This window comes from Carassius auratus, unplaced genomic scaffold, assembly GCF_003368295.1.
Source record: "Carassius auratus strain Wakin unplaced genomic scaffold, ASM336829v1 scaf_tig00215161, whole genome shotgun sequence".
Classification (NCBI taxonomy): Eukaryota; Metazoa; Chordata; class Actinopteri; order Cypriniformes; family Cyprinidae; genus Carassius; species Carassius auratus.
The window spans coordinates 14,465-38,878 of NW_020527958.1; the positions used below are offsets into that span (position 1 = coordinate 14,465).

Below are 24,414 nucleotides of genomic sequence, written 5' to 3' on the forward strand. Positions count from 1 at the left end.
TGAAACCGATTACAGCAGTTCACAATACAGCAATACTGAACCATTTTCCAAAAAATAATCAAAATTAATGACCAAATGACCAACGTTACCTAATGCCTACTATACAGTACATCTACTTCTGTACCGCGATTCCCACAATGCATTGCGACGTGACGCAACGATCCCGACCTCTATTGCAATATGACCAGGACATGTTCTGGAAAAAAATCCAAACGACATGATTAAATTATTAAATCAGTGATAGTCATTCTCCGCTTTTTTTTTTTTTTTTTTTTTATATATATATATATATATACCCCAAAAACAATAAGTGTGGTGTTTTCCTAAATCCAAAGGACATCATCTCTTTTTGGTGTAGTATCCTTCCGTGTGTTTAGATCAAGGTCACCGTTGCGTCACGCCGATGACGTGAGGACGTATTTTTTATCTATTTATTTTTTTTACCTCAGAAAGGAAACCTGAGGACGCAGTTACCGTCACGCGCCAGCAGGCGTCGACCCAAACACTCAATGCCTCCCGTCCTCTCCTCCTCTCCTCCTCCCTTCGTGTCGTGCTTTTACGCCCTCCTTTTCCTCCAAACACACGAACCGCAAGTAACACCGGCAGCTTTAACTATTGTCACACTGTCACCGGAGGAGGCACGTCACATGAAGCCATAATAATCCGGAATAACGGGACAAAACAGCGGTATGTAAGTCACGCTTTTCTATAAGCGTTTTTTTCTTTGACGAACGATTGTATCATATTAATATCCATATTCGTTTTGTATAAGGAACCTGAAATAGAATTATGTTACTTGTGATTTGATCGATCACCGCTTTATGATGTCAGCAAAAGAAACGGAGATAACGGCACAGCGGTTCATAATGTGATGCGGCGGAGCGTTTTCCCGTTATGTGGCAAACATCGCCGCGTGACGCAAAAAAAGGCGTTGAAAATGCTACGGGACAGATCAAACCGGCATACGGGGACGGGAGGATTAAAACGAGAAGCGTTTCTTTGACTGCTTCGCTCATTCCAACGGCCGCGTTCCGCGCACGAACATCTGTTCTTCATCACACAGCGGTGCGCGCGCTCGGTTTTCGTTAGTCGGGGTTATTAACCGGGGGAATCCAGCCGCAGAGGCGTTAAAGACGGCGCTATGTGTGCACGGATCCGCGGAGGATCATCAGACTCGAGTCTCTCGTGGATTTAAACCGGATTCTCTGCAGCAGAATTATGTCATCACTATCAGCGACCTCGTTCAGATCTACTGCAAATATTTCGTCGTTCTTCTGTATATTTTGGCTTTTATTTTCCGGTGATTATGTAATTTCGTCCTTGGACTAAAAGCAAACGGCCTTTACAGAAATGTTCTACACTCAGAATCGTGGTGTTTTGGGCATTGAAAGACGATTTGAATGCCATAATGTATCCCTGGACCACAAAAATAGTCATCATTCATTCTCTGAAACTGAGATTTATGCATGATCTGAAAGCTGAATAGATCAGTTTTCAATTGAGGTGTGTTTGTTGGAATTGGTCAATATTTGGCTGAGATGCAACTATTTGAAAATCTGGAATCTGAGGTTGCAAAAAAATTAAATAAATAAATAATTGTACAGTTACAGTATTGTAAAAATCGCCATAAAAATTGTCCAAATGAAGTCTTAAAAATTAAGTTTTGATATATTTACAATAGGAAATTTACAAAATATCTTCATGGAACATGATCTTTATTTAAGATCCTAATTATTTTGGCATAAAAGAAAAATCTATAATTTTGACCCATATTGTTGTTTTATTGCTACAAATATACCGTGCTGCTGGTTTTTAGCTCCAGGGTCACATATATGACCTACAGTAGCCTAACATGATGTATTAGCATTATTGTACCATAGTATTAACATTATTTTATACCATGTTTTTTTATGCTGATATTATTGTGTTCTTTACTCTGGAGTACCATGCATGTAATATGATGCATGGTATTGGATTATTACAATGATAATTCACCACGGGATTTATATTGTGTTTCAAAGAATGCTATGGTAGTGCCACTGAATCATGTTCAGTAAAAACACGGTAATACCATGGTACGTCCTTTCTTGGTTGCTTCATCTGGCTTGAAATCTTTGAGATATCGGCTTTGTTTCATATGGACTAATCTTCAGATTTACGATGTGTGTCTTTGAAACACAATCTGGTCTCAGGTGAACTTTAGTATAAGTTAAACATCTGCTGACGGGGCAAAGGTGGAAGATAATAGTTAAGAAGGGCAGAACACCTTGCAGATAACAGATTCTTGTAAGGTGTTCTTCAGTCAGAGCCGAATGAATATTCTCACATGCATCTCACTCAGAACATGGAATACATTTTAAAATAATTGAATTATTGTCTCATTTCTATTGTTCCTAATTCAATTTAAATACTAAACTGTGTTCACACACCTCCTTCTTAAACTGTTACTGGCTTAGTGGTGAGCACCGTGAGAGAAAGAGAGTGAAACAGTGCGCGCACACACACACACACACACACACACACACACTGGTGAGAGTACTGTACATCAGCTAACCAGTTAACCAGCAGACAGCGAGTTCTCTTGCTCTGAGGGGCTGATATTCATCTCTCTCATCGTATTGCCCCACACACTCAGTAAATCTGTCTTTGCTCTAGAGTCAGTCACTCATCACTGTCGGCTCATTTCTGCAAACATTGATTCACTGCTCAAACTCTGAGACTGAAGGCTACTAGACGCTCAGCTAGCTCTCCCTCTCTCTGCTGTTTAAAATATAGTTCTTGATAAATAAAAAAAACTAACATAAAAAAAATCTATATATATTATTATGTTTATATTAGGGATGTCAAATTTCGATTATTTCCATGATCGATCGTCGTTTAAATTAACGATCAATTAATCGATTAATCGTTAACCATAATACTGCAAAATGCGTCTATTGCAGGCACGCAGTCAGCGGTATGACAGGATGTGCAAAAGCCACACACACACACACAAAACGCTTTCTCACTTGAATTAAAGAGGTTTTAGTCTGAATAAAATGCTAGTAGCAGGATTATAAAATGAATAGATGCGATTATGATCATTTGATAAAATGAAGAGAGCGCGCCATACTTTTGAGGTCATTTTACTTTGTTGACAGTTTCCAATCCCGCATGGAGAACGCTGAACGCGCATCTTTAAATGGTTTTGTGGTGCTCGTTGTTGTATTTTAAAGCACAATTGCAATGTTTTCAACTGACATTATTGTATAAAATTATCCTAAATGTGGAGCGCGTGTGACTGCGCTGCACATTAAGTGAACTACATCGGCGCTGCTGCACCAAAACACAGTTGCTCACATTAATTTGATCCTGCTGGATTCTGTCCTAGAAAATGTCAGATTTTTAAAAATCCAGCATACAGCGCATTAGATCGTGACAGTGCATGCGTGCAGACGAGGATGAGCGAGCGCGGATTTGGCTAGATTTATTTGGAGGTTATTGCTCATGTCTCATTCGGCACAAATCGAAATGTTTCCATATTCGCAATGTATTTGAATGTTAAACTATTATTTATAATGTAAACTAGGCTTGTACTTAACACGCATTCGCATATAGACGGAAAAAAGATGATCCTCTTCATATGAGCAAAAACGTCCTTGGCATAACAGCAGAGTGGACCGGTATACTACGGTCTATTTAAACTGACCAGTGTAACCTTTTAATGTTTAGTTGACATTTTATTTTGATAATGAACAGACTGCGATGTAAGTTTGAATCGCTAGAATATACGTGTGCAGCAGGCTCCGGGGCGATCGAAACAGCTGAGACATTAAAAAAATATATATATTTTCCGCAAAAGTGTTTACTTTCATTTGTGCACACTCACAATAAAAACAGAAGATTTGTGCTCTTGTAAAATAAAGCAAACAAACAGAATGCGTTGTCATCATTTTTTTTTTTTTTTTTGTGAACTTATGGAGCGCCCACACTTCTGTTTTAAATCCGTTAATCTTAATTAGCCTATTTAAGTCGGATATATTTCGCATAGCCTATTTAAAAAAAACAAAACAAAAAAACATGAAAACAAATTGTTATTTTTATGTTGGGCCTATTACTTAGTAGGCTATAAATTTTCCTTAAAGCATCCCATTTTGTCCCAGGGCTTAGAACCTGTGCCCTAGTCAGGTCCATGCAGAAACTTGTGAACGATGCTCGGCGTCACCGTTTAGTGACAGCAGTGAATGCTCCAGGAATGTGTCGGTCACAGCGCCTATTAATCGCTGTTTTGAATCCAGCAATTATTTATTTAGAAATGATAAGATCTGATTATGACAAGTGTGGTATAAAAGCTTTGTTTATTAGAGGAATAATAGGTTAACTGGAAAATGTTAGATCGCGACCATGCTTTTGGACCCCATAGTCTGCATTTACGCGGCTTTGTTCTGGTTTGCCGGTTGGTCACGAATTTCCACAAATTCAGTATATTTAGGCATTGTATCTTTTCCTAAATCTTCATCGTCTAACCCTCTAATTTCCCAGGTTTATTTTATTATCTTTCGCTTTTAATAACTGTTTTCGCATCTCTTACTGTGGTAAAAATGGGAAGGGAAATTAAAGATTTCATGAATTAAGAATTCGTTCGATTTATTAATTTGTTCCCTTATTTCACTTAAATCATGGGTTATTTAGGGAACAAAATTAATGAAACATGGACAATTGCCACATTAATAATTCGTAGGAATGAATTAACAAGTTGTAGGAATGAATAGACTACCTGTCCTGTCACTGTGTCCCGCAGCCCTGCAAAGCGCACGATATAAAACCGTTATCTGATGAAATGATTAGTAACTACATTTCTATTGCATTTAATGTTGAAGAACTTTTATGTTGTTTCTATTTTAATGTACTTTAAAGTTTAAATCACATTAAAAGCTTAATTTGTACATTGTGAATGAATGATGATGCTTTTATATATCGTCACCGTCACTCACAGCCGCTCGCACGTGTTGAGTGCGCATGAGCCGCACGCAGCCAAACATTGAATCGGTTAACCGACCATCGATAGCCTTAATCGATTGCATCTCTTATCGACAATTAATCGATCATCGATTAATCGTTGACATCCCTAGTTTATATAAACATATATATATTTTTTCATAATTATATAAATTTTTCATAACTGTATAAATTATACATATATTGTATTATCAAATAAGAAATAATATAAATTGAATAAAATTTGTTTTATATTTTGTTAAATTGTCGAAGAAATTATGTACGTATACGCACACGTGTCTGATTATATAATAATTAGATAATTTTGCACTCTTTATGTACTGATATTTATATATATGTATGTATGTATATATATATATATATATATATATATATATATATATTTTACTATATTTATTATTATATTTTATTTGTACATTTACTAAAATTTAATAAAAAATAATAAAATAAACGTATATTATATATATATATATATATATATATATATATTTATATATATATATATATATAAACTATAATATAAACAAAATGTAATTAAATGTGTGTGTGTGTGTGTGTGTGTATATATATATATATATATATATATATATATATGAAATATATGTAAATATTTTATTATATTTATTATTAGAATTTATTTTGTACATATAGTAATAATAAATAAAAAACACAATATAATAAAACAATAATCAATGTGTATATATAAATGTATTAAAAAAAATTTCCTTATGAAACTGATGCATTTTAGTGAATTAATTAATTAATTTCGACTGTTCAATTCTATAGACTTGATTAAATTAACTGATCTTTTGATTCATCAGTTTGTTGTCTTTGCAGAAACCATACATGGAATAAAATATATATAAAACACATAAAATAATTTATGATTTCCACAGAATTATGAAACAGCACAACTGTTTTCAACATTGATAAATAAAATGAAATACTTTTTCAGCAGCAGAATATGCATATTAGGATGATTTAAACAAACCGGATCAACAAAACTGTTAAAAATATTATTAACGGTAATATCCCAAATAATATTAATATTGTAAAACAATATAGTTTTAGTTCTAAACAATGTAACTTCTGAAAGCCAGAGGATTCACAAATCAGTTTAAGCCAACCATTAAAAAATAGACATGAAAACCCCTCTAATAACTGACTATAGTCTTTGATATTTGTCCGCTCCCTGCATCTCAGTATCACTGTAATATTTACTCACTAGGATGCTGATATTTATTCGTCTGTGTTTGTTTGTTCTCTCAGTAGCATCTAAACACAGTGTATGTTTGTCAGATTATAATCAGGAAGCACAGCTGGATTATTCTGGATTTGAAGCACAATGTAAACCTGCTGAGGTCAGACTGAAAGCATGACAACAGGCCAGAGGCAGAGAGGAGAGGACCGTACAGATGTGGAGAGCAACATCTGTTATCAGAGTCAGATGAGCGACCGGTGCGGTCTGGTCAAAGCTGCACAGAGATTTCAACTGCAGCTTAAAGGAAAGTGAAAGTGACGTGACATTCAGCCAAATATGGTGAATGATTTGTGCTCTGCATTTAACCCATCCAAAGTGCACACACACAGAGCAGTGAACACACACACACTGTGAACACACACCCGGAGCAGTGGGCAGCCATTTATGCTGCGGCGCCCGGGGAGCAGTTCGGGGTTCGATGCCTTGCTCAAGGGCACCTAAGTAGTGGTATTACTGGCCCGAGACTCAAACCCACAACCCTAGGGTTAGGAGTCAAACTCTCTAAACACTAGGACACGACTCCCCCAATAATTCATTATTATCCAGCAAGGATGCATTCTGCTGGTCATGTATCATCATTTCCACAGAAATATTAGTCTGTACAACTCAACAGCAACAAGAAATGTTTCAGTATATTAGCTAGATTTCTGAAGAATCATGTGACACTGAAAACTGGAGAAATGATGCTGAAAATGTATGTAAAAGTTTTATTTTTATCAAATAGCAGGAGACTTCTTTTAAAAACCTGACCAACATGAAACATTTGAACAGTAGGGTATATATTTTAAAAATCAAATAATGTTTTTGTGTGTGTGTGTGTGTACTTTTTCAATTTGTTTGGAGCTTGATATTATAAATCAGTGTCATTTTAATTCTACGGACAAGAAATGTTCTTTTAAACTCCTACTGACGACATGAGGGCTGACTATCCATTTTATGCTGATAGTTGTTGCTCTGCGAGCTCTAACCATCTTAACCGAGATGATCTACCAGCTTTATTGGCAGAGCAGCTGATGATTATAAATGTGGGAGTAGAAACCTTTTCCAGCAGGTTTTCCAGAGAGAAGCAGTGGCGTGTCCAGAAAGACTGATTGTGAAGTTCTTGGCTTCAGCAGCTGCTTGTGATCTCAGGTCGGCTTCACCTACTTTCCTCTCCTCCTCCTCTTCCTCTATCTTCCCCTCCCTCCCTCCGTCTTCTCTCTCCTCCCACCCAGCTGTCTCTCATTACTCTCTCTCTCTTTACACTCCTGCATCCTCATTGATTCTCTGCATCTCTCTATTAGGCAGAAACGCAATACGTTGCGTGTATTTTATAGTTGACCTCTGTGTTTGTGTTTTCACTTACAGGAAATGACACGGTCCTATGGCAATACCGTGGTTTAGTTTAGTTTTTTGGGGATTTTTTGGTGTTGGGAGTGTTTTGTTTGATTGTGTTTAGGGGCCAGTCTAACATGAGTTAATGCTTCGTTTTAAAAAACACTTTAACATCTCCCATAAACATGCTGATCATTTCCTGCTTTTCTGATGCCCTCCCTCTGAAATGCATGCTGGGCTCAGATTGGTCAGCTGGCTCAGTGTGTTGTGATTGGCTAAACTGCTAGTGCACATCTAAACATATTGATGTATTTCTACTGGGTTGTCTCCCAGCCCTTAAATGAATATAGTTTGTTCAAACACAAAAACAATATAAATTCAGTAAATAATCAAACTAACTTAAAATCTTTGTGGACGATGACAGTTTTTATCTGCTTCATGTGCCTGGTTCACTTGCTGTTCCAACAACTTCCGCCCAATCATCAGCTTTATTAAAATGACCTGATAGCTGGGGATCATGTTTTTTTTTCTGTTGTTTGTATTTGAAGTTTTTCCTTTTTTGAGCCCCACTCTTTCAGAATTCCTGACATTTTTCCTTAGCCTATTGAATATTGTTCTTTACGCGCCTTTGATTTCCAGATTACTCCAGAATTAAGTGAAAAGAGATGAATGCAGACATGCAGACACAACAGACTGCTTCTGTCAGCTTTTAATATACGGTTTTATCCTGATTAAAGCTTTAATACAGTACGCCAACTGCATGCACGTCCATGTTTAATGCTTCTCAAAGCTATGTGAAAATAAGTCTATAATTGGAACAGTTCATTGTTTGAGCTGATCTGGTGATCTGAATGAGAAAGAGAGAGAGATGCAGAACATGAGCAGTATGAAGAACCGCTGCTTTAGAATATTGATTTTTAAACTTGTGAATCCATTAGAAGACAGAATCGTGATTCATATATGAATAGATTTTACATGAACCTCCAGTTTTCTCTTCCTGTTCTCTAAAGCAGAGCAACATGGCCCCGCCCCCTTGGCGCATGCTCCCAGGGGCGGGGTTTATCTGGGTTTGTGATGTCACGAACCCCGGCAGTAAGTCACTGTAGTCTCTACGAGACGGTATTGTAGGCATTAAACTGCCAGAGTTTTAAAAGACCGCATCTCCGTCTGCATTGAACTTTCAGTGCTGCAACTTTGCAGATATTGTTTATGCTCAAACAGCAACATTACACACTAACTAACGTTAAGAAAGTGAAATTGCAATCAACCACCCCTTTAAAGAAGTCTCTTCTTCTCACCAAGGCTGCATTTATTTGATCAAAAATACAGTTAAAGGTGCAGTGTGTAAATTTTAGCAGCATCTAGCGGTGAGGTTGTGAATTGCAACCAAGGTTCCCCTCCCTTTAGGGAAGCTACGGTGGCCCATAAAATGTCATAATCTGAGACAGCGGAGATAACAGCAATGAGGTTTATTTACAAAGGTCAATACATGAATTATATTTACTTAATTATTCAATAAATCGATATGTTATTGTAAATGTTATTGTTACTTGTTCATCATTGTGTCAGTGTTTTATTCGCAAGAACAACATAGTCATGAAACACCCTCTGTTTGTCCTTTAAGGGCTACTGTAGAAACATGGTGGCAACTTCCACTGTAAAGGGACCCGCGGTGTATGTAGATATAAATGTCTCACTCTAAGTTAATAAAAACATAACGGCTCATTATGTAAACATAGTTATATATATTATTTTGCATTTTTATCAACAGATCTTCGTAAATATTATGCACTGCACCTTTAAAACAGTGAAATATTATAACAATTTAAATTAACTAAAATAACTTTAAAAATGTTATTTATTCCTGTGATGAAAATATTTACAATAACATAATATTTATTAATATTTTGGATGAGCATTTATTTTTATATTTTCAGATTTAATTTTAATTTTACCTTAAGTTTTAGTAATTTTGTCACATGCTTTTGTCATTTTATTGTTTTATTGATATTTTTAGTTCTGTTCTTTTTAGTACTTACGCTTATTGTTTGTTTCAGTTAGTTGTAACATTTCACATTTTCTAAAGTTTTTCTTTATTTGATATTTATATTTTATTTTATTTCAGGCTCAATTCAATTATTATGTTATATTACTTATTAATATATTGAATTAGCTTTTATTTTCAACTGTTTCCTATTTTTATTGTAATTTTATCTTAAGTTTCAGTAATTTTGTATTTAGCATTTTATTATTTTGTATTATTTCTATTTCATTTTATTTCATTTTATTCCAGTAATCTTAGTTCTATTCTTATTTACATCAGTCAGTTCAGTTTTTTTTTATTTAACATTTGTATCTCAATCATATTTTATTTTAATTTCTGTTTTCTTTCAATTATAAAACATTCAGAAATCATTCTAATATTCTGATCTGGTGCTCAAGAAGCATTTCCTATTCTTCTTAAAGTTGAAAACAGATGTTCGGCTTAATATTTTTCTGAATTTATTTCTAGATCCTTTGAGTTTTAGAAGCTTCAAAATAAATTATTTGAAATAGCAATCTCTTGTAATCTCTGTTTTTTACTGTCACGTTTGATCCATGTAATGCATTCTAACTGAATAAAAGTATTAATATCTTAAAAAACCTTTGAACAGTTGCATATGTAATACAAAATAAGTGATGCATGTCTACTATTGACAGGCGTGTGTATGAACATATTAAAGGTGTACGTTCATTATGTTACAGTGAATAACACACACACACACACACCCACCACAGGCCTGATATCAAATCTCTAGCTCTCATTCACACAAGTTTTCAAAGCCATTTTCAGTCTGTTTTCCCGGAAACTATCTTCCTCGTGTTGTGATACTGCCGAAGATCAGAGAGGCATTGGGAGGCTGGAGTTGTTGTGGATATAGCTGATATCATGCTGTTCTCTCAGATGATCTCTGGGGTTTAAAGGGGTCAGAGTGCTTGAACATGCTTATTTTCTGGAGCATGCTGGGTGCTCATTGACACGCTCATCCTCCGGTGCATTAGACGTCTTTAAAGTGTGAAAGCTGTTCTTACAGTCTGATAACTGTTGTTTGGTTGGTCAGTTTCGGTCAGTTCTGCTGTTTATTCTGATTTAAGACAGTCAGGCATCGGTCTTCACTCCTCAGTCTTGTTCGTTTGTCACAAGACCAAACCACTGCTGACACAAAAACATCATTCTGCGCTCTGTTCCTCTCTGGACTGAAACTGAAACTTTCATCGCTCAGATTTTGCTCTTTCTTTGCTCGGGAGACTTTACTTGAATTATTATTTTTTTTCTCTCAGATGTTTCTCATGTTGTCTTAAAACATTAATGACAGTCGATGACAGGCACAAAGCTAAAACTAATATAGCATTAATTCATATTTTGAAGGTTTTTTATATTTACATTTATTTTGTCATGTTTTGTTTAGCTTTAAGTTATTATTTTTAGTTTGAGTAATTTTAGTACTTCAGCTTAAACATATTTCAGTTAGTTGTCAAGTCAACATTTTAAATCTATAAAGTTTAATATTTATATTGTATTTCATTTCAGTTACTAACTTTTAAAGATAGTATTTTATTATTTATTAGTATTTTGAATGAGCCCCTAAAATACATTTTCATTTTAATTTTACCTTACATTTTAGTAATTTTGTTGCATACTTTTTAATTTCATTAGTTGATTTTTATTATTTATTATTTAAGTTTATTTCATTCCAGATTATTATTTTTAGTTAGTAATTTTGATACTTAAGCTTAAATGTCTTTATTTCAGTTAGTTTCCTAAGGCAACATTTTACATCTTTAAAGCTTAACATTTTAAAGTTTCTTAAAAAAAATAGTTTATTATTATTTTTATTTTTTTCAGTTATAGTATTATAGTATATTTAATTTATTGAATTAGCTTAATTTTTAATCTTAGCTTAAGTTTTAGTAATTTAGTAATTTACATTTTTATTAGGTTTTTATTATTTCTAGCTTATTCACCTCATACTTATTTCAGTCAGTTGCCACATTTTGTAAAAGTTTTTTTAAAATCTTATATTCAAATTTCAAATTTAATTATTTAAAGTTTTAGCTTCAGTTGTAGTTTTACTTACCAAAGAATTAGAAATTATAACTGCTCAGATCACTTGCTCAGTGAATTTGATGAGAAATGTCTGAGTTCATATTGAGATCTTTGACTTTTGATTGAGACTTTGGCAAATGTGAGCACAATTCGAGACACTGGGATCTCTTCCGAAACTCTACAGGAGACACGTGTGAGATCATGGGCTCTTCTTCTCAGGAGAATCATCTGAGAAGCAGGAGATCTCCGCAGAAGTGGGTTTTTGTCCAATCCAAAAGAAACGTTTTTGTAAGATTTCTTCTTTTATCATTGTTGCTTGACCTTACTAGTTACATATCAGTGTTATAGTGCCGTTCACTGACAGTAGGAACACTGTGCCAGTCAAAACAGACCTGATATTCTCACCAAATAAAGAGAAAGATGCTGAGATTAGGAGGGAAAAACAAAAGGTCTCGGGCTGCTCCAGACTGCTTTGTGTTGGTTATTTCTGATCTTATAAGCTATAGGCTATCACGAGGCTTCACGAGTGTGAAGAAAAAGAGGAAACCAGACAGTGAAAATGCAGAATTGAAGGTAGAAGTGTCCAGTCCAGTCAGCAGAAATCAGGAAACGCGTCAGTGGAGAGCAGGAGGAAGAGAGGGAGGGGCCAGAGGGAGAGAGACGTGCTGATTGGCTGAATGGAGGGGAGGAACGAGGGAGAAAGACTGACTTCTTCAGGTCGCTCAAATTCCACATATGATTAGCAGAAACACACACACACACACACACACACACACAAACAGCTCCATGAAGATTTCATGACCATCAAACTCTCAGCTGTGAACATGGAGGACTGCTTTGGGTTGGCTATACGTTTAAAGGGTCAAAAAAAGAGAACATTTATGTGTTTATGTTTATTTTTAAACATTATTGTGTGTATTTGGTGTAATGCAATTTTTATGCAGTTTTAAAACACATTATTTTCCACATGTTTCTCCTCTAACATTTAAACAACATTTCGGTGACCGCAATAGTTTGATTATAACTGAAAGTGAATGCAACCACCGAAGAGATTTTAAAAGTGGTTTCCATCAGGTCCAGTTTCAACAAAATATACAGTACACAATGCCATTATTGATCACTTTAATATACATTTGCATATCATTCTCTATATATAACTTACACTTATCTCTGTAAGCTGTCAAAGCATTTGTAATTGTTATTTTAGGGTTTCTCGTGTAATATAATATTTATGTTTTATATTATTACATTTATTCATTTAGCAGACACTTTCATCCAAATCGACTTACAAATGAGGACAATAGAAGCAACCAAGTCTTAAGTGGTCTCTTTGAAGTTGTTTAATTGATATTATTAATTATAATAATTATGCATTAACACTGTTAATATAGAGATCAAAAATATCTGTTTTGTTTAAAAAGTATACTATGTCAGAGCCATGGTGGTGTTAATAATGTTAGCATATTTTGAGTCAATATATTTATAATAATATTTTGAATATTTTATTTTTATATTTTCAGTTTTCATTTAAATGCTAGGCTTTCTTTTCTGTAATAGATTTTTTATTTGAGATAGTTGTAGTTTTCAAAGCTTTCTAATTTTTTTTTCTTAATTCATCTGGTATTATTCATCTGGTATTTATATTAATATTATTAATTCCTATTATTAGTATTCATTATTATTATTATTGTTAGTATTACATTGGTAAGTAAGCTGTTAAAGCATTTGTAATTTTTGTTTCAGATTTTTTTTTTTCATCTAATATTTATATGTATTCAAATTAATATTATATATTATTATACTATTTATATTATAATATTTATTTTAATTTACCTCAATAATTCATATTTTGTAAGAATTATATTAATAACAATAATAATTATTATATTTATTTCAGTGTTTAGATTGTTAATTTTTTCATTATTGTATAATAGTCAACATAAAAACAAAACTGACTCTATTTTCTCTCTTAATTAATTTTTTCTGGTCTCATTGTGGACAGTATGAGCTTAAAAAATACACGTTTGTCTTCTTAATTCTTCTAAGTTTCTCTAAAATGACAAAAATGACGTTAATTCCCAGCGGATGAAATATTTTAAAGTTCCTGTGAAACCGGTAAAATGTGATAAGAATAATACATAGAGAGAGAGATGAGGTGAGAGGAACAGATGGGGAAAGAAAGAAAAGCGCGAATATCTGGAGTCAAACACACCTGTATCAGAAACACACTCATATCTCTGTGTGTGTGTGTGTGTCTTTCAGAGATCTGCCAGGGGACGGTGAATCGACAGAAATCCCAAATACAAAAACACTCTGCAAAGACGTGTACTCTTGACGCCTTAAACACTGAAGAAGTTCAGGGAGCCAGATAAATGGCTGACAAACAGATCAGGTGAGTCTGAAACGTCAAGTAACACTACTCTTTTGACCTTAAACCCAATGATACTTCAACTAATGTGCCGTCTCCTCTCATGCTTCGCTCCAGTTTGCCTGCCAAGCTAATAAACGGCGGTGTGGCGGGACTGATCGGCGTTACCTGCGTGTTTCCCATCGATCTGGCCAAAACCCGCCTTCAGAACCAGCAGAATGGATCGCGCCTCTATACCAGCATGTGAGCGCTCAAACAGACGCATCGAATCATATAGAAGAGTGATTCAGTTGATTAGATTGACTTGTGCTTGATGTGTACACGTCCTGTGCCCTGCAGGTCAGACTGCCTTATTAAGACCATCCGCTCAGAAGGATACTTCGGCATGTACAGAGGTACGTTCATGTGGTCAGCTCTGTTCAACAGAGAGCTCGTTTGGGAATGATGGCATTGAGATTGTGTGTTTGTCTCTCTCTCTCAGGTGCGGCGGTGAACCTGACTCTCGTCACTCCTGAAAAAGCCATCAAGCTGGCGGCAAATGATTTCTTCAGATTTCACCTCTCTAAGGACGGGTGAGACATAAACACACACACACACACAGTAAACGCACATATCAATATAAACATGATGACTAGCTCTTTGAGCTGACTGTGCCCATTCACACACACAAAACACATGACACACTGCTTGGGTTCATTCCCAGCCTTTAACATGTCAACAAACATTTTTAATTTTAAGGTTTTCATCTAGTATTTACATTTATATATATATATATATATATATATATATATATATATATATATATATATATATATATATATATATACTGTATATATACTGTATATAATAGTATATAAGATAATAATATATAAGAAAAAAATTATAGAGAAGAGAAAAATAGTGAGCTGTTTATGTATGTAAAAAAATATATATAATAAAAAAATATTATATTTTTTATATGTTTTATGTATATATTTCAAATAAAAATGAACATTAATAAATTGAAATATATTTTGTTATAAGTTAATTTTGTAGTACTTTATATTATAGTTTATAATTATATTGATTAGTATATATATATATATATATATATATATATATATATATATATAATTTTTTTACATACATAAACACAGCTCACTATTTTTCTCTTCTCTATGGTATCAATGTGGTATTTCACCAATGCCAGGGTACACATCAAAACACCAACGTATTTCCATCTGATACAGCCACAGTACTGACATACCGACACTATCAAACATCTCAATCAATTCAGCACACAGTATTACGTCTGACCCGCATTAATATTAAATAAGTGTGGAAGCACACAGAATATACCCACAATGCCTTGCTCGGCGGCATCTCCATGGAGACCGAAAACGGCACCGGTGAATTATTGACCGGCGAGTCAGAGTGTGAATTATTAACGACCCTCGGTGTGTGTGTGCTGATAATGAGAGCGGCTTCATCTCTTGTTCCCTCAGGCAGAAACTCACTCTACTGCGAGAGATGCTGGCCGGCTGCGGGGCGGGAACATGTCAGGTACACACACACACACACACACACACACATTAATAAGCCTCTGTTAATAGATGTTCCACTATTATTTTCTTCAAGTCTGCACACAGACGATTCAGCAGCAGTCAGATCATTGTGTTTGTAATGGACTACCAGACAAAACACAGATGGATTAAGGGTACAAACACGCTCCCATTACACATTCCCATCAGACACGCGTCAGCTCATCTGCCTCTAACAGCCTTTGTTGAGCACGTCACCTGAAGCAGCTGCTCATTCACAACCAGCTCTGTGCTTTTCATGATGTTCGGTTCCTAAATGTGTGTATTTTTCCACAATGTGAGACTAAAGTAACACTTTTATACTGAAAGCATCTGCAGAAATGGCCACAGGTTCCTCAAATCAGTGAGACGGGTTTTCCATTCACATATTTGCAAGGATATTTTGGGATGTTGCATTAAAAAATGGTAGATGAAAAGCCAAAGATATGAATAAAATGTCTAAAATGTGCATAAAAATGTACATGCTTGTTGGAGTGGTTTTATTTATTCATATTTTGAATAAGCTTTTCTTTTTTATATCTTCAGATTTCATTTTAATTATATTTTATTTAATTTAATCTTGTTATGCGCTCATATCGTTATTAGTTTTATTTATATATTTATATTTAGCGTTCATTTATATTATTTGAGTTTTCGTAATTTTAGTACTTCGTTTTAAACATATTCCAGGTAATTGCCAAAGCAAAAAATGAAATTAGTTGTTGGTGCCGAAACTACACAGAGCTACAGTCACAAACCACTCAGCAGCATGGCTAACAATTTGTTTCACACCAGTCCACAAAACTCTTTAAAAGCTCCCTATATTCACTCTCATCAAGATCCTTTATGCAGCCAACAACTGCTGAGTCCTCAGAACATTTCTGGAGATGACAGTTTTTGGAGTTATACTGGAAATCTGAAGTAAATAAAAGTAAATAAAAGCGGAGCTACAACCGTTCCTTGAGGAACACCAGTCCTTGGGACACACAGTTCTGCATCCTTAAATACTCTGTTGTCTATTTGAGAGGTATTCAGTTCAGCAGCTGAACATACTCTGATGTAATCCAGCATTTTCTAACTTATTCTTACTTATTAATACTTACATATGTTGAATGCACTAGAAAAATAAAGTGTCTCCTGACGTCTCTAGATGACTTGTATAAAAATATTTGTATAAAAGATAAATAAGATGAAAAGTACACAAATAATAGATTATATTTTAACTTCCAAAATATTTTAACATTTAATTGAGGAAACATTGTGTAGCACGGAGAAGTTGTGTGGATATATATTAATTATTGATCATAAAATTAATAGCACATTATATTTATAAATAAAACCATTTTATTTCAGACAGACTGAGAAAATAAAGTGGTTGGAAGAGCACACCAGCTAAATGCGTTAAACATTGTGTTGCGTTTCACTACTGACAGCTTTCTTGACTGCCTTAACTAATTGACTTATACGCATCGAAGTGATCCAGTCATGTGACTCCTCAAGAGGTGATCAGCTTCCTCTCAATAAACAGCTTTCCAGCATGTGGGATTAAATGATGGGATTACTGCAGTCTCTGGATGAAGATTGACATGATGTTTCCAACCAGCGATATCACTCCAGTAATCCCATCAGCCAGTGCCAAGGACTTCCTGTCCACCCACAAACCCCTTCAGATTTGATTAAACGTGTAATTGGGTCTCCAGTGACAGTGGTGCTAGTGCACATAAACACGTTCCCCGTCTCGCTTGTGCTGCTGATGTTCCTTCATGTTTATCCTAATCTAAATTTACAAAAATATGAACCACTGTTCATCTTATAATCTTCCACATTATTGCAGTAAAAATGCTTGCAGATATATGTTTGAACCTTAGCGTGTAGGAGGATATGCTAATTATATGTTTTTGTATGTGGTTGTTCCTTTTTGAGATAGTAATAGCATAAAACTGCAGGCTTTCATACGAGGCTTCAATAGGCTTATTTATGGCAAGTTAAAGAAGAGGCATTAACATCAGTGTGGAATTACAAAAATATTGAATTTAATACAAGTTTAAGCATTTGAAATCAGCTTTAGGTGTCAAACTGTGACTTCTTTCTCCTCGTGTTCGATTTAAATATGTGTGTGGCCCTTTAAATGCGCTTGTTCTTGCTTTCATTGGTTCTGAGGTTTCCTCTAACCTCGATTGTGTTATGTTGCAGGTCATCATTACAACACCAATGGAGATGCTGAAGATTCAGCTGCAAGATGCCGGAAGAATTGGTAAGAATTTAGACCTAAAAAAGAGGAAGGAGTGAAGGGAGGTGAAGTGAGAAATCAAGACATAGGACAGAGAAGAGAGACGAAGCACTGCCACCTTGTGGTCACATTTTTGGACATTAGTGTCAGATTTGACATCATTTTGACATTTTTACACATTGGGCAGAACATTGGCTATTTATTTGTGTTCTGCTTAATTAATACTTTAGTGAATGCATATGTTAGTGAACGTTTCAGTGAAGTGAGTGAATAACCAGCGCTCACTTCCACCCTCAATACCACGACCGAGGTGAGATGGCTGCCCAGTGCTTTGGGTGTGTGTGTGTGTGTGTGTGTGTGCGTGTGCGCATTTGGATGGGTTAAATGCAGAGAACAAATACCAAGTATGAGTCACCATACTTGACCACATGTCACTTCACTTCACTTCATGTTATTCAGTACAGCTAGATATTATTTATACAATGTATTGATATTATATAAAGTTTTAAAAAATATGATTTTTCTTTAAAATACATATATTTTTTTAAATACTGAATATTTTTCGATATTATTTTTAATTTTTTAAAGTACTGAATATTAAGTCATAGTAAGCAGTATTAAATATTATTTTAAAGAAAACGTAATATTGTTTATTATATATGTGTAATAAAAAAGTTCTTCATGCATTTTTTAAACATTAAATATTGCATATTTTATATATAGTTCTGTTTTTTTTTTAAATACTGACTATTCATTTATTTATTCATTTATTCATATATTCATATATATTTTGTAAAATATGACAAAAAAAAATGTCCCCCTATTTTTACATACTGGATGTTGAATATAGAATTTTTTATTACATTTTTTATTTTTTAATACTGAATATTTAAGGTCATTTTCAGCAGTTCTGATTCTTATATATATATATATATATTTATATATAAGATTTTATTTAAAAATATAAAATGTACTCTTATTTAAAATATTGAATCAGTTATTTCAGTTATTTGTATACTGAATAATAAGTTATTGTTAGTTGTACTGAATAAAGTACAAGCAAAAAAATTGAAATACAAAAATCTTTACAACATTGTAATTCTACATAAGGAACATTTAAACTTTTTGGTTACTACCGGAGCTTTTTTCACAAGTTAAAATCTGCTACAGTATACACTACTCAAGTATTTTCCATTAGGCTCATATCACATTTTTAACTTCTATAACTTTAGGGTTTTATAAAACAAAAGTCTGGTTTATGTTTGCCTAACTGAGCTAGGAGGAGGGTTAAAAGACTGGGTTATTCAAGTAAACCTCATACGATTGTATAATGACAATGAATATGAAATTCTTTGATAACATCTAAGCAGGATACTGTAATGTGTGTGTGTGCGCGCAGCGGCCCAGAGGAAGCTCATGCCTCAGGCTGTGACCCCCGTGGAGGTGAAGTCCCAAACAGCTATGCAACTCACCAGACAATTACTAAAGGAAAAGGGCATCGCGGGTCTTTACAAGGGCCTGGGAGCCACGCTGCTCAGGTTGGGGAACAAACATACAAACATATCACAACATCAGTCGTCAGATCACAGACTCTCAGACTATATCGGCTCTGTGTTTCCCTCCCTTCAGGGATGTCCCGTTTTCTATCATTTACTTCCCTCTGTTTGCTAATCTGAATGATCTGGGGAAGAGAGGAGTCGAGGGTCCCGCTCCCTTCTACGTCTCCTTCTTATCGGGCTGCATTGCGGGCAGCACAGCGGCCGTCGCCGTCAACCCTGTAGATGGTGAGCGTCTTAATCATAAACCATTGCTGCTTTTCTGATGCTCTGTTCCAAAACCCAGTGAGCCACCTACGAATGAAGCATTTCAATACTTCTGAGTCATGCAGATGCTGTACCCAAAAATTTTTTTTGGCATATTTTTGCCTTGAGCTCAGTAACTGAGCTGGGCCAAGAGAAATGACAAACACATTTTTAGTCAATCCTTAAAATGTGAATAAAAATAGTTCTAATCTAATTAAAGTAATAATGAATGTAAATATAATCTAATTAAACATTTTCAAAAAAAAAATTTAATAAAAAAAAAAACTGATCAAGTATTGAATACTTTTTATGTTTTTTTAACACTAAATATTATGCGTTCATTGTATTCAATAATGTATAGATTTGTTTTCATTATAAAAATACCAAATTTTAAATATTGAGCGTTTTATATTTGTTTTGTATATTTTTATTACTAAATATATTTATATTATTGTTTTCTATTATATATTATTATGTTTTATATATATATATATATATATATATATATATATATATATATATATATATATATACACAATTATTTTATTTTTAGTTAGTGAAATACAAAAAATATTATATATTTTTATTTTAGTTTTATCTGTTTTAAAAAATACTTTACCGCTTTTTGTATTCGTTTTGTTTATTTTTATTATTGAATAATAAAGTCTTTTCAATGTTTTTCTTTTCTATTTTTGAATTGTTTAATATTAAATATTGCATTTTTTTTTTAAAAAATTCAAAATAATAAATATGAATTATTGCATATTTATTTTAAGTTTTTTAAAATACTGAATATTAAATATTGCATGTGTTTTATATTGCTTTTGTCTTTAAAAAATACTATGTATTAAATATTGAATATTTTGTTTATTAGATTTGTAAATTTTTATTATTGAATATTAAAGAGTTTTCAATGTTTTTCTTGAATGGTTTTAAAAATGCTGAATATTACATTTTCTCTCTCTCTCTCTTTTTTTTAACTTTTTTTTAAATGCTGAATAATATTTATTAAAATTAGTATTGTCCTTTTTATGATTGTATATTAAAAACTATCATTCTTCAGTGTTTGTTTTATTTATAACTAAATATAAAACAATTCGGTATATATTATTTATATTTTTAAAATACTAAATATGATATATTTTTTTAAATGTATGAAACATTGATTATTTTTGTCTAAATTGAATATTAAATGTTGTACGTACATGTGTTACACAATGCAAACTTTGTTCAAAAAATGCATTGCCTGTCGAGTCTCACTTGTTGTGAGTTGCTGCTTCCCTCGAATGTTCCAAACCAGTAACGTTTCATCTGTCGGATGCTAAGTAGGCAGTATGCAGTGAAGCAGTGAGCAAAAACTCTTGTGCAATGCAAAAAGCAACATCTGAGAGGTTTCATAGCTGACCGTTGAACCACGCGTGTGTGTGTGTGTGTGTGTGTTTCAGTGATAAAGACCAGGCTACAGTCGCTGACACGAGGGAGTCAAGAGGACACTTACAGCGGGGTGACCGACTGCATCAGGTGATCCGCTGTTTATTAGCCACTGAGGCTAATAAACCTTATTTAACTCATACCATTGATTTGGGAACTAAACGTCTAAATTTCCATTTTCCATCTGATCACAGGAAGATTCTTCGCAACGAAGGTCCCGCCGCTTTCCTGAAGGGGGCGTACTGTCGAGCTCTCGTCATCGCGCCGCTCTTCGGCATCGCTCAGGTGGTTTACTTCCTCGGCGTGGGCGAACTCATCTTGAGCTACCTGCCCAAACGAAACAACTAGCCACCCATCCCATCATGCATTGCACCAGTCGGTTCCCCGCCCCCGCACATTATCCCGAAAGATCAAAGCGTAACGTGGGGCCAGTCTGACTGATTTTAATCGTTTGTTGTTGTGCCGTTTTTGTTCAAAGCGCCGTGTGTTTTGATCTGAATGTGGTGCTTTTAGTAATGAGCGTAACGTGAGATTATGTTTGCCAAGCTGCCTGTTTTTTAGTTTTTTGTCTCACGCCGAGACTAAATCATGTTCTTTTACGAGCGTTTAATCGTTGAGCCATCGTCCGATCACTGATATTTAAAGCGTAAAATCAACACTTTGAATGGTAGAGCTCTTGTTAATTATGTACTGAAATATCAAACAAACATGAAGCTCTTTCTGGAACAGGAGGACATGTCATGTTGATTAGTTTGACCTTTATATTAGCTGCTTCCGTCTTTCTGACGACCAAATCTGAATGACCTTGAGGAAAAGTGTGAGCTGAGAGAAGCATATCTCTGTGCCCTATCAAGGCTTTATTCGGCGTGTGTTTCAAAATGACAAGTCGCCTCTGGAGGTTAATTCAATTTAATTTCTCAGAAAAGCTGAGAGAGACATATCTGTGAATATTAGACTTGAAAGCATCTCTCAAATTGACTGAATCAAAATGTAAATGCCTCCAACCAGGCCATTAAAACTTCTGGAAAGTTCCCAGACTTTAGGAGATAATCATTATAGATTATGAGATTCATTTTCCATGGCCAGAGGACAAAGAAAATTAATGCAAATGATTTTTCTTTTTGGCCGATTCGACTCCAATTGCTGCTGTTTCACTACTTAGCATTAGCATTAGATATGGTCTTAAACCTCATTAAAACACGATTGTAGATGGTTTGAAGTTTAATACATTTTGGGGATGGCAAGTTGTTTTTCTTCAGTTAGGACGGGACACATCATACAAAGTGTGCAGTCATGCTGAACATACAAGCAGTTCTTACCAGCGTTGTTATTAATTACAACTATTATAAAACATATTGTTATAAAGTGAAGCTGAAATAATAGAAAACAGAAAACTTTTACTAAATGAAAATGAGACATGTTTGGAATTAGTGGAATTAATAAAAAAATTAAAAAAGCACATAATCGAAATGCCAAAATTAATTGATATATATATATATATATATATATATATATATATATATATATATATATATATATATATATATAAACAAAAGTTGATTCAAAATATGAATAGAAACTCTAATATTATATACTTTAAATAAAATGAAAACAAGAAATGTTGCTTTTGGCACTAAATTAAAATAGGTTCAAGTACTAAAATGAATAACCGGAATAAAAATAATTAATGTAAGCTTTTTCGGATAATATATATTAAAAAAAAGCAAACAACAAAATATATATATATATGAACTAACTTTAAAATAAAATGAAAATTAATTTTATAAAAGTTAAAGCTAATTCAAAATATCAATAAAAACAATTAGTATATAAATAAGACTAAAATACCACTGGTTCTCGATTGCACAAACTCAAATCAATTGGGTCTGGGCGAGCATCATGTGACCTAATTAATATTCATGAGAAAAAGAATGCATTTGATATTGTGTCCATTTACAGATTTCCCGCTACAAACAAATTCACTACAATATTATTATGAACATTTTCCAAATGCAGTTTCTAGGTTCATATCTGTCGGTCGAGATCTATGAAAGAATACTAATATACTGAAATCGATAGAAAAACGCCAAAGTAATATGTGCATATCGATTGTAACCTCGCAAATCATGAATATTAATGTGCATTGGTTGTTTTCCCACGATGAACCGTCACCCTGCAGTGCATCATGGGAGATTTTATTATTCATTCCAGGTTTTCCGAGAAGCCGAAAAGCACAGACTTTGGATGGAAGTCATATTTATTGATAATCCTGATGATGTAAACACACTTCTAGTATATCTGGCTATATATTTCTATGTCTGATTGTTGATTACTGTGGACTGTACATATGCAGATGATGTGCTTCTGGTTTTGTATGCGATGGCTCATTTGCACAACTCCCCGGTCCTTCTCTTTATGTTTTTGGCATCTGCACGAGTGAATATGCCAGTTTACGCTGTTTGAGCCGGACCTGTGATGTATCAGTGTTGGGATCGTGAGCTTGTTGTTCAGGCTAGTGTGCACTACCAAAGGAACCGAACAAACCCTAACGCTTTCTGTTCTCGTTTACTCACAAATCTCGATGTGCAGCCTATTGAGGGCCCTCAGATAGACAATGACTATGTGTGCAATGAAGAGCGTATAAAGCCTGTTTCATACCGCCAAACGATTCCTGACCAAATACCTCTGACTCCTTTCCCAGTTCATGCTGTAGTACACTGGTTTGCTAAACTGGTCTGGTTAATATCTGAATATACACTAGTGTTCAAAAGACTGGGGTCACAGAGATTTCTTTATTACTTTTAATGAGCAAGGAAGCATTCAGTTGATCTAGCATGTATTTCACCCAAAAAAATAAGCAATTAACTATTAGCAACATTGATAGTAATGTTATAATGTTGCAAAAAAAAGAAAAAGAAAAAGAAACAACATCAAATAATAAAAAAATTAAATAAATAAATGCTGCTCTTTTAAACTTAAAATATTTTTGAATCAAAGATTCCTGAATTAAAGAAGACTGAAATAAACAATCTTGAAAAAAAAAAATATTTCACAAAAATATTAAGCAGCACAACTGTTATAAATATTGATAATAATGTTGTAATGGTGCAAGAAAATTATTTCCAATAATTACTGTTCTTTTGATCTTTCAGTGAATCTTGAATCAAAAAAGAATACCGAATCAAAAAAAATCGATCTCGGATTTTCGAATTTTCAAATAAATACCGGTAGTGTTCTTTAGAATTTTCAAAGAATCTTGAATCAAAAAATCAAAGAATTCCGAATCAAAGAATCATGAATCAAAGAATCCTGAATCAAAGACTCCTGAAAAACAGGTGTCAGTTTCTACAAAAATATTAAGCAG

At 34.0% G+C, this 24,414-nt stretch overlaps 1 protein-coding gene across 1 annotated transcript; it reads left to right on the forward strand.

The window, feature by feature from the left end:
• Positions 1–500: 500 nt before the first annotated feature.
• LOC113093817 (mitochondrial glutamate carrier 1-like) lies at positions 501–22,482 on the forward strand. Its single transcript, XM_026259378.1, has 11 exons — positions 501–687; positions 13,923–14,052; positions 14,146–14,271; positions 14,368–14,423; positions 14,510–14,600; positions 15,513–15,570; positions 17,781–17,841; positions 19,217–19,355; positions 19,447–19,601; positions 21,065–21,140; positions 21,245–22,482. The coding sequence occupies exons 2-11, from the start codon at positions 14,033–14,035 to the stop codon at positions 21,396–21,398; spliced, it is 936 nt and encodes a 311-aa protein (XP_026115163.1). The 5' UTR covers positions 501–687; positions 13,923–14,032; the 3' UTR covers positions 21,399–22,482.
• Positions 22,483–24,414: the final 1,932 nt, after the last annotated feature.

Excerpts from the sequence above, each read along its gene's own strand:
- LOC113093817 (XM_026259378.1), top strand. The coding sequence starts at position 14,033 with ATGGCTGACAAACAGATCAG. Across the intron at positions 14,601-15,512 it reads TTTCACCTCTCTAAGGACGG|GCAGAAACTCACTCTACTGC; the intron begins GTGAGACATAAA and ends TTGTTCCCTCAG. Across the intron at positions 19,356-19,446 it reads CTGGGAGCCACGCTGCTCAG|GGATGTCCCGTTTTCTATCA; the intron begins GTTGGGGAACAA and ends CCCTCCCTTCAG.